This window comes from Ceratotherium simum, chromosome 9 (assembly GCF_057802395.1).
Source record: "Ceratotherium simum simum isolate JZ-2026a chromosome 9, ASM5780239v1, whole genome shotgun sequence".
Taxonomy (NCBI): domain Eukaryota; kingdom Metazoa; phylum Chordata; class Mammalia; order Perissodactyla; family Rhinocerotidae; genus Ceratotherium; species Ceratotherium simum.
This window is the reverse complement of record NC_141908.1, coordinates 76829249-76840668: the sequence shown is the minus strand read 5'-3', so window position 1 is coordinate 76840668 and position 11420 is coordinate 76829249. Positions and strand designations below refer to the sequence as shown.

The 11420-nt window shown below is 47.0% G+C and overlaps 1 protein-coding gene across 1 annotated transcript in view; it reads right to left on the bottom strand.

Moving 5' to 3' along the window:
• Positions 1-3005: 3005 nt before the first annotated feature.
• Positions 3006-11420, bottom strand: part of LOC106800147 (aldehyde oxidase 1-like) — a 71394-nt gene continuing 62979 nt past the window's right edge. Inside the window, exons 31-35 of the mRNA XM_087435569.1 lie at positions 10237-10351; positions 7258-7323; positions 5366-5554; positions 4495-4662; positions 3006-3582 (exon numbers count right to left, since the gene is read on the bottom strand). Coding sequence (XP_087291695.1) covers positions 3532-3582; positions 4495-4662; positions 5366-5554; positions 7258-7323; positions 10237-10351 — 589 coding nt within the window. The 3' untranslated portion in view covers positions 3006-3531. The remainder of the gene's footprint in view (positions 3583-4494; positions 4663-5365; positions 5555-7257; positions 7324-10236; positions 10352-11420) is intronic.

Below are 11420 nucleotides of genomic sequence, written 5' to 3'. Positions count from 1 at the left end.
GGAGGGGTGGGAGTGACAGCCCCCTTCCAGGGAGACGACACGGGCAAAGTGAGAAAGGGAACAGGGAATCCAGGTGGTGACAGAGAGGGGTCATGGGACAATGCTGGAGAGATGGGCAGGGCCGGATTCACAGGGTGCATCTGCCATCTCAGGGATTTGGGACAGTGTTCTGGTGGGATGAACAGGAGCCGCTGGAAGGTTTCAGGCAAGGGCGAAACATGACCGTGCTGTGCGTGTGTCCATAAATTTATACGTTGCTTTGGCTTCACTGTGGAGAATGGTCTGGAGGGGAAGCAGAATGAATGCAGGGTGATCTGAGGAGACTACCGCAGGAGTCAGGGGAGAGAGAACGGCGGCCTCGAATAACATCGTAGCCATGGAAATTAAGACAGTGAGAGGCAGAGCTAAGAACTTTCCCTGAGGTGGGACTGACAGACTTAAGGCCTGACCAGAGGCGTGCTCCGAGAGAACGAGAACGGAGCATCTCGGATGACTCCCCGGTTTCTGGCTTAGCATCTTGTGGGTGGCTGTGCCGACAAGGAGATCTGTTTGGGACACATTAAGTTTGAGGTGCCTTTGAGACAGCAAGTGGCAATGAAAGGCAAGCGCTGGGTTTTCGGAGCTGGATCTCAAGGGAGAGAGGCCCAAGTGCGGGTAGAGATTCAGCAGTCATCCCCAGCCACGGCGTGAAGGTCACCCGCCAGGGAGAGGGGGCGAGACGACGAGGGACACTCGGCTCCCTCGGGAATTTCCAACATTCACAGACCTGGGCCGGAGGAGGAGGAGTCGGCACAAAAGGGACACAAAGGAGGCACCACCGAGGAGAGGGAGAAAGCAGAAGAATCAGAAACCTTGGGAAAGCTGGAGAAGTTGCGAGAATCCTAGGAACGTGCCCTCCTACGATGACCTGTGGCAGCACAGCACCGGGGTGAGCCTTTAGACGGTGTCAGCTCCTGCTGCTTCCTGGCTCTGCATTTCACTCGGATTAAACGCCTCCGTCCTCACAAGGGTCTCGAGGTTCTGGGTGACTGCCCCGTCCCCAGCCCTGCTCCAGGCACGCAGGCCCCAGTGCTGTCCCCCAGGGAGGCCAGGCACCCCCGCGGGGCCTCTGCTCTCGCCCCAGCAGCCTCTTCCTCCGGGTGCCTGCTCGGCTCAGGCCCTCACCACCCTCGTCCCTGACCTGTCCCCTGCAGCCTGCTCCCGGCCTCGCCCTGCTCTGCTGTCACTCGTTCCCTCGGCACCCACCAGCATCGACCATTCCCCACCATTTACTCACGTCTCGTGTTGCTTATTTCCTGTCTGTCTCCCCTGAACACAGTATCATCTCCACAAGGACAGGGATCTTTGCTGGGTTGTTTACTGCGATCTCATGGACCAGGACCGTGCCTGGCGCATGGTGGGTGCTCCGTAGTTGTCTGTGGTATCAACGAGAAAGCCTGCTCTTTACAGGGCTTTAACGTAACCACTGGTACCATGAGGAGAATGACCTTGGTCTCTAGTCAGAGCCCATTGAAGAGCCACTGCCATCTTCCCCTGGCCCAGGAACAAGGGTCCCGAGTTGGGAGTGTGACCACACACCAGTCCCAGTCCTCTACCCCTCAGGGGAAATGCTTCCCTCTGCCGGGAATGGAGACGGAGGGTCCAGGGGTGATGTCTTGCTGTGTAGCCCCCTTTCAGGTGTCCTGTCACTGAAGGCCATTGGGATAAATTTCTTAGGATTCTCACAACTTCTCAATCTTTCCCACCTTTCCATTTCTCTCCCATATCTTTTTTTTTCAAACAGCATAAAAAGAGTACAGTTCAGTGGTTTTTAGTATATTCACAGGTTGTACAGCCTCACTAGCATCTAATTCCTGAAGATTTCCATCACCCCCAAAAGAAACCTCGGACTCAATAGCAGTCACCGCCCCACCCCCTCTCCCCTCAGCCCCTGGCAACCACTAATCTGCTTTCTGTCTCTATGAACTTCCTGTTCTGGACATTTCATACAGATGAACTCATACCACATGTGGCCTTTTGTGTCTGGCTTCTTTCACGTAGCGTAACATGTTCAAGGTGCGTCATGCTGTGGCATGTACAGTGTTCCATCCTTAGTATGGCTGAATAATAGTCCCTTGTTTGGACAGTCCACATTTTGTCCAGCACATTTTGTTATCAGTCGATACAGTTCTGTTGCTTTCACTCTTAGCTATTATGAATACCGCCATGAACATTTGTGTGCAAGTTTTTGTGTGAACATACGTTTTCAGGTCTCTTGGGCATACACCCAGGAGTGGTCATGGGATGATTCTGTTTAACTTTTTGAGGACCTGTCAACCTGTTTTCCACAGAATCTGTACCATTTTCATTCTCCCCAGCAATGGACAAGGATTCCAAATTCTCCACATCCTTGTCAGCATGACTCTTGTCTCTCATTTTGATTCTAGCCATCCTACTAGGTGTGAAATGTTGTCTCACTGCGGTTTTGATTTCCATTTCTTTAATGAATAATGAGTTTGAGCATCTTTTCTTGTGCTTCCTTGCCATTTATATACCTTCTTTGGATAAATGTCTATTCGATTTCTTTGCTCATTTTTAATTTTTTTTTGTGTGTGAGGAAGATTAGCCAGGAGCTAACATCTGTCGCCAATCCTCCTCTTTTTCCTGAGGAAGATTGGCCCTGGGCTAATATCCGTGCCCATCTTCCTCCACTTTATATGGGACGCGGCCACAGCATGGCTTGAGAAGCGGTGCGTTGGTGCATGCCAGGGATCCGAACCTGGGCCGCCGCAGTGGAGCATGCGCACTTAACCACTACGCCACCAGGCCAGCCCCTCTTTGCCCATTTTTAAATTGGGTTATTTATCTTCTGATTGTTGGCTTATAAGAACTTTTTAAAATATATTCTGCATATTAAACCTTTATCAGATATATGGTTTGCAAATATTTTCTCTCATTCTGTGGTCTGTCTTTTCAATTTCTTGTCATGTCTTTTGAGGCACACAGAAAAAACGTTTTTAGTTTTGATGAAGTCCAATTTATTTATTTTTTTCTTTGGTTTCACAGACTCTTTAGATCCAGTGCCTGGATCCATTACGACAAGAAAAGGAGGGTGATCGCAGATGGGGACAAATGAGAAAACGACAAGTTTACAGTTCATACCACTAATGCAAATATTGAGAAAATTGTCTTTCAGCAGACAGTATAATTTCTGTTGGTGGATACAAGCCAAGTACACATCATGCACAAGCCATCATCTTCTATTCCGTTCAGCTGGATGGATTTAAGGCACAGAGTAGTGGATAATATCATTCCAGAGGGAACCAGCTAGGATTTATGCCATTTAAAATATGATTTATAAATCACTTAAGCATATCTATCAAAATTTAAATGGAACATTTAAAATCAGTGTCATACAAAAGCAATATTCTATGAAATGATTTCTGAACTGTGAAATTTGTCTTTCAGATCTAGCATCTTGGAGCACAGAGACTGGACAGATTGCTGTGTTGGAAAAGTCACCCCTTTTTTTCTCAGAAGTTTGTATTTGACTCATATGAGTATATTCCAAGGAACATAGGATCCAGGTTCATCTCTTGGAATCTAGAATAAAAGAACAAATTTGGATGTTTGCAACTTGGAAAATGTTTGTGAGAGGCGAAAAGTAGCAAAATATAGAATAGGATAAAAAGTTCCCAGAGGGCACCCAGGACAATGGGAGGTCTTCGAAGGACAGCCTGAGAATGTGGAGGGATCCAGGAGAGGACCGGAGGCGGGCAGCTACGAGGGTCATCTCACCCTTGAAGGGGGACAAGTGAAAAGTGGAGTCAGTCTCTGTGTTTCTCCAGAGTGAAGAGGTGACTCATGGGGCTTAGGAAAGGCTAAGGGGCTCCACAAGGAGCCAGCATAGGAGGGGGTGCAGCAGGGGCTCTCCCCCCAATAGAAGGAACGACTTGTTTATAGTCAGAGAGGTCACTGTGATCGTCATGACTTCCTCCACAATTAAAAATCTCATCACTGAAAATGACCGAGGGCAGCTGAGACGTTTCTTGGCAGCGGTGTCACAGGAGAGACTCCTGCTATTGGGGTCGGGCCAGAGAGAGCCCTTCCCACTCCGTGTTCAAACCAGGAACTGTGCACACCTTCCCAGTGCCCGTCTGTGGTGGAGGGAGAGAGACTGGTGGAGTGGCCCATATTCTTGGCCTGGGGGTCTTAGGTTCAGAGCACACTTCCTGAACTTCTGCTCCTGACCAAGGTGTTCTGGGAAGGGATCAAAACAAGGGAGGAACACACAACTGATGAATGAAGAATAACTTTCTTTCTTCAAATGCTGTAGACCTGAGCCCGACTGCGGCCCAGGCAGCGACGGGCTGATGACAAATGCAATCCAAGGGCCACTCTGCTCTTCTCCTGCTCAAATGCCCTTTTCTTCCACAGAAAGCCACCACGGTGGGTTAATGAAACTGACCACAAGGACAGGGAACAAAAACCTAGAATTTCATGAGCAGAACGTACCATTTCTGTGAACTTATCTTCACAGGCCATTCTAATCTTCTCCGGGGTCAGTGGACTACTGAGCTTCAAGGGTCCGCACAGGCCTCTCTCCTGTCGCGCTGCGTTCACCGCGTCATGGATGGCAAAAAACACCGAACACCCCAGGAACAGCCCAGGCTCTCCTAGACCCTGGGAGGAAACAAGTCAACTAGACTGTGACTGTCTCTCTGTATATGCATGTATATATATGGAGATGTGAATCTGTAGATACATATGTGTGTATATGCATACACAAAACATTCAATATTATATAACTTATTCCTTTAAAAAAGTAATTTAATATTTTAACCCAATATTCTCATTCTTAGGATTCTAGCTTAAGGAAATGGATTATTATTACAAAACAAAAACTCAGATACAACCTGATGGTAATAGTAGTTGATATTAGGCTCCAAGATTTGGAGTATTTTTTTAAAATTTATAATGTTGTTAAATTATTTTATAAGCAAAACGTTTAAGGCTGGCCAGGTGGCGCAGCAGTTAAGTTTGCACGCTCCACTTCAGCGTTCCCAGGTTTGCAGGGTCGGATTCCGGGCACAGAGTGATGCACTGCTTGTCAAGCCATGCTGTGGCAGCATCCCATATAAAATAGAGGAAGGTGGGCACGGATGTTAGCCCAGGACCAATCTTCCTCAGCAAAAAGAGGAGGATTGGCGACAGATGTTAGCTCAGGGCCAAATTCCTCACACACACACATACAAAAATATTAAGCTGGGCTTTTTTTCAATAATCTCAGTTAAAATCCCAAACAATCAAGAGATGAATCTTCCTACCCCCCGCCCCCGACACAGATATCACACAAACGTGCATTTACTCCTAGAGCACGGCTTACCTTAGACGAATACAGGGTATTGGCATTTTCAGACGGAGGCAAAAAAGAAATGTGCAGCTCTGTGGGGACGTCACAGATGACCGGGATTTTATATTGGTTTGGACCACGAGTGTACAGGACACCCTGAGGAGAATACTTCAGTTCCTCTATTGTATAGAGTCCCATGCCTTGAATAAACGCGCCTTCAACCTGAGGGAAGAAAAAAACACAACAATTTCCACAGATGAGAAAATACAGCAACAGTAGCACTTCACTTCATGCTGTTTGTTTGAATTTTTAAAATACCATTTAAGAGGGATCCCAGTGTGTCTTGAAGCATGTCTCTAAAATTTACTTAAAAGTTTACTGAAAAGCATTTCTAAACAACTTATTCAACGCTAAGTTGCAAGTCAAAAGACTTGAGTTTGAATCTCAGTTTGGCGCTAATATTATAGCCTGGAGCCCAAACGCCCTCATTTTTCCTGCCTGGGGACAGGCGACACCCTCTCTGCGGATCTGCCCACAGCCCCGAGCACAGAGGCTCCCAGGGCTGAGAATCCGGTCCTGTCATCCACCATCCTTGCTCCCGAGCAGGCGGGCCTCACGTCTCTGGACGCAGTTTGTTTGCTTGTAACAGGAAGGGTCTGAACCGTGTGCTCTCTAAGCTTCCACTACAGCTGTAAAATGCTCCAGTTCTCAGAGGTTTGCACGCGGCCAAAATTACCTCTCCACTCGTTTTTCTGACTTCTGGGTCTCTTCTTCCTTTACTTCCTTCCCGGGGCCATAGTGCCCCCCCACCCCCACTCTCCATCCTCACTTCTGTCTACTGGCAGGATGTTCTTCTCTACCACGAGGTTAGAGGAATCTTCCTAAAAGTCCAGACCACGCCCTGGGCCAGTCACCTCCACCTACTTAGGTGCCTGTGTTCGCAGAGCCTCCACCAACCCGCCCTCTCTCATTCTCCCCCTCAGCCTCACGGCCACACCGCTGACACAGGCGCTCACCACTGTCATCAGCCCTCTCCTCAGCCGTGAACACACAGGTGCTGCATTTCACCTCTTTCTCCGTTGGTGCCTCAACCTCCCCACCCAGAAAGCCTTTCCCTGTTCATTCCTTGACTCCCTTGTCCACGCCCACCTCCTCCCTGAAGCCTGCTTGACTTCTCCAACCCACACATTCTCCCCATTCTCCAGCGACACAGGCGAGATCAGAGGGAGACTGCCCCAGATTATGTTCTCAATGGAGGTAGTGAGCGGAATGGCCCACAGGTGCGGGCAGGTAAAGACAGTGAGTGAGGCTTCCAGGTGGGTCTTGCATCCTAGAAGGAGAGCATGACTCTCTAAAGAGGCAGCCAGTTCACTTGTCCTCGTGGAAATGGAGCTCCAGTGAACTTGCTGTGTCCCAAGAGATGCTAGACATTTGAATATGTATGTAAAACAGCTTGTGATTTCTCAATCTTGCCAATTATTTCAAATTTAAACAAAAAATGTCTGTGGACAAAATAGACTACCTACCAATAGCTGCTGCTGTAACTGTGTGACGTTGTTACCCCAGCCCAACTGTACGCTCCTCGAAGCTCGAGTCTGTCACACGCCCAAGGCTTGGACCTCAGCACGACATTCTGCTTCTACCCCAAGGTGTGGGCTCGTTTTGTCACCTCCAGGTTCAGTCCTGCCTCGTTCAAGCTCCCCAATCACAGACTGTACGTTTCTTCAAAAACTACCTAAAACACCCTAGTTTTCTTCCCAATTATAACAATAAGAGGTGTGAGTTCTGTGGCTGGCCTGAATAGAAAGATCTGATGACAGGGTAGAAAGATACGATGATGACCAAGCCAGATGGAAGGTTTTCCCTGCAGATCCCAAAGCAGCTCTGGCTTTACAGAGAGGAAGGAGGCAGATCAGTGTACATACCTGGCCTCTGTCAAGGGCTGGATTTATACTGTAGCCAATATCCATGACAATGTCTGTTCTGATGTTCTAGTAATAAAAAAAAAAATGTTTATTTTAATGAATACAACTTATGGAGAAAAAGCTGAGAAACAGTTCCTGCCAGGATGACATTGGTATAGAACCTTTCTTTGGGCCACATTATATTGCTGGAGAAAGAAGCAACAAAGATTTTATTGCCTTACAAAGTTTATTATGTATAACTGTCAAAGTCACATAAATATTCAACTGGCTTAAGCACTGATTTTTTTTTTCTCTTGGAAACAACGAGAGAGAAAAATATTTACTTGACTTTGAGTCCAGCTGAGTGTTGCAACATATTGAGTTTAATCCACAGCAACAGACATAACGTGACACAGAAAACACTGATGGCCCTCAGGACCCTGGTTGAGAAACACTGTGTCTCCCACCCAACCCAACAGCCAGAGTCCAGGCGCTGGGTGATGTTTACTGAACCACAGAAATCAGTGCATCAGCAAAAAGGTCTTTTGACTGCTATTGCCGTTCTAGATTTTTCCTTTTTGGAGAATAAGAGAAAATAAATCTGACATTACAACTTGGTGACCAAAAGTTTCCTGATAACCTACAAGTGAGGAGGAATACAGCAGGCCCCGCCAGGCTGCTGGTAACACCTTTGCTCTCCAGCAAGTCTGTCTCTTCTTTTATGCGACATAATGGCTTCTGCCATTGCAAACAGATTCTACTTATGGTCATTAATGGAACAAAGGAAACCCAAGAGTTTCCTTACTTGATCTGGGACTCTCATCCAACGTTTTTCTAAAGAAAATTAGATAGTGATCCAGAACGTTTTACTAAAATAAAACTTCTGGCACTCACCTCTCTTATTTAAAGACACAGTGAAAACGGTCAAGTTCTCTTTGACACCATTTAGCAAGGCTGGCTTTCCAGGAGACCAGTGGCCTCAGCTGGAGGTGAGGGCAGGTGCTCTCAAGGCTGCAGTGTTAGTGAATGTTTTGTGTCAAAGCTGTGAACTTGCGACCATTTGTCATTGTCTTTTGATAGGGCTGGAGAGAGATGTTCCAGGTTGTGGTAGCCAGCCTCCAAGATGGCCTTCAAGGATCCCCACCTCCTGGTATTCATATCGTTATGGAATCCCCTCCCACACTCTACCAGGGTGGTTTGTGTGACCAGCAGGGTATGGCAGAAGTGAAAGTGCATCACCCTAATACTAGGCTATAAAAGACTATGGCTTCTGTAGCTTCTGTCGTGGGTGCTCTCTCACTTGCTCATACTCTCTCTCTTTTTCCTTTGGACCAAATCCCATGGGGGTTGACAGCTTTCATGTCCTGAGGCCACTGTGGCAACCTACAGAGAGGTCTATGTGGTAAACAGTGGAGACCTCCGGCCAACAGCTGGTGAGAAACTGAGGCCTCCTGCCAACAGCTGTGTGATGGAGCTTGGAATCGGGTTCTCCAGCCACCTTGAGATGGTTGCTTGATGGCAACCTCATGAGAAATCCTGAGCCAGAATCACCCAGATAAGCCACTCCAGACTCCTGACCCTCAGGAATGGTGTCAGGTAATACACATTTGCTATTTTCAGCTGCCAAGTTTAGGGGTAATTTGTTACACAGCAATAGGTAACTAATATATAGCTGTAAGTTCAAAGCGAGAGAAATTTTGCAGGAATAAGAGCAATTCTGTCAACATGAGGAGAATGACTGAGAAACAGCCTCCAGGCAGGGCCCCCTTTTGCCTAGGGGTGATACCCAATCTGAGCTACAGACCTAGCTTTTGTGAAGGCATCTGATAAGACTATTTAATACATCTCTTAAGATTGTTTAAGTAAGTTATAAGAACACACCTTGAAATTTCATACCAAGGCTAATTATTGCCTTGTTCTTAGATCTTAACAAGGGCATATAGAAAACCCAAATGAGTAAGTTTCACCAACTTTTTCATTGAAGGAGAACGAATGCAGAAATCAGCATGAGAGAACTTTCTACTACACTCCCTAACACAGCACAGCTGGTCTGGCGTGACAATCATGCTTAAAGTGATCACTGTTTTGTGCCCGTCCAAGGTTCCCCAAAGAGATTGGTCTGAGTTAGAATCTAGATAACGCAGATTCTTGAGTGGGCAGGTTCAATAGAGGTGTAGATAATTTCAAAAATTAGGCTGACGACAGTTTAAAAAACATACATGGTGGAGACACATTAAATGAACACATACACCTCATCACATTGCAAGACGTAGTCACAAAAGATGTTTGGAAATACCAAGAACGAGAGCTTGCTTCTGGGTAGGTCTTTGGACAGATAAACACATGACAGTTGTGAGGGCATCACCGTCTCATTTAACGTATTGACGATCATTTACTATTATTGACAGTGGCCAGTAAGTGGCTTCGTTTACCCCCAAAGGCCCAGCTACAAGAGGAGAAGGTGCATGAGTCCATGAAGGAGGAATGTGTGTGTCTGAGTGTGTGTGTGCGTCTCCTCCTAGCATCCTCTAAAAGCATAAAGATGCTCTTAAAACAAAAAGAGCAGGACCTAGCTGGATAAAAGATATCGAAAGCTGGCCACTAGCTTCCCCGGGCTGGCCCGTGGTCCTTGTTAGCAGATATGCTCATGAACTCCTCTAAGAAGGTCATATGATGGCAGCTCACAGAAGAGGTCAGGATTTCTGGTTGTCCCAGCAGTCTACAAGACGCTCCCTTTAGGCTGTGCTGCTTCCTTTAAGCGGTTTCTTTCCTGATTCCATGTAAAAGCACCAGGGAAATGAAGAAGAGAGGACACTGGTATTTTGCATGGAAGTAACCCTGGCATCAAGGCAACAGCTGAGCTTCTAGTCCTTCTGGGGACACAGAGAAATTACCCCTAGGCCAAAGACATGGCGTTTCTATGGTGCACAGATTGACGGCAAATGCGGAATTGAGGTGTATCTAGGGCACAACTCGAAGACCCTCCCCGTTGGTACTGACCTTATGAGCACCTGTCAGACAGTCTATTTCCACCTCGGAACAGGCAGCTCCAAAAACAAAGTACTCGAAAGGATGGCCTTCGCCTGTCTCCCAGTTCATGTTTGCCTTATAACCCCTGGAGGAAACAGAATTCTTGAGGAGTGTTGTTAAGTGCTCAAGTCCCATAATTGCAGACCATGATGATTAAACAGACCCCTTAGGGGCTGTGCTCAATTTCTATGCCCAGCAAAGCAGGGGAGGACACTTGTGCAATGATGGGCCAGCACATAATGCACGCAGTCACTCTGTGAATAAATACATATTGACTTCTTTCTTATTAAACTTGCTTTGTCTGATAAAATCCAATTGCTCCCTACCAATGACTCCTTACACCTGGAAGTTAGCTGCTGACTGTATGATTATCTGTCCTATTGCTTTCAGCTAATAGTGGATCATGTAATCCTGTTGTCACCAGATTTGGGGAATTCAACCTGCATCTTACACCAAACACCACTTCAATGGTGTGCACTTGCCCGTTCCTCTGTCTTTCCAGCTCCAGGAGTCAGCCTCTGAGTAAAGGGTCAGGCCCTTGCCTCTCATTCTTTGCCACTGCTGTGGTCTCCCTGGCCTGCTCTGCTCCCAGCTCTCCTCTAAGGACATCAAGTGAACGACCTGGTAAAAGAGGAGCACAGGCCAGCAGCTCGCCAGCCCTTTCCACCCTGCTCTGCTCTGCTCCCCCCAGCCTGTAGGGAGCCATGAACAATGCTTCTGGTGCTTACTCTTGAGAGCCAGCCAGGGCCCTGGGACTCCCAGGACAACTGGCAAAGTGACAAAATCAGGTAAGCCTCTCCGTATCACCCTGCTCGCTGATGGCCTTCACTCTCCATTAAAATAATTTGATAAATTGTTTCCCAAAGCATCTGAGTTCCAGTTGTTCCACACCTTGACAACACATAGTTATTGTTAAATTTGCTATTCTTTGCCAATCTAGACGGTGTGAAATGGTATCTATCTTATTATGGGTTTCATTTCCATTTCCTCACCTTTGTTTCTTAACTTAAGGGATACACCGAGTTTCCAACAAAAGGTCAACCACTCTGTGGGTTCCAAGCACCAACCCCTAGAGAACCCTCTAGAACTGCCCACTACAACTTGAATCAATTCAGCTGCATTTTATTTGCACGCCTATTTTTCCCAACAAAAGC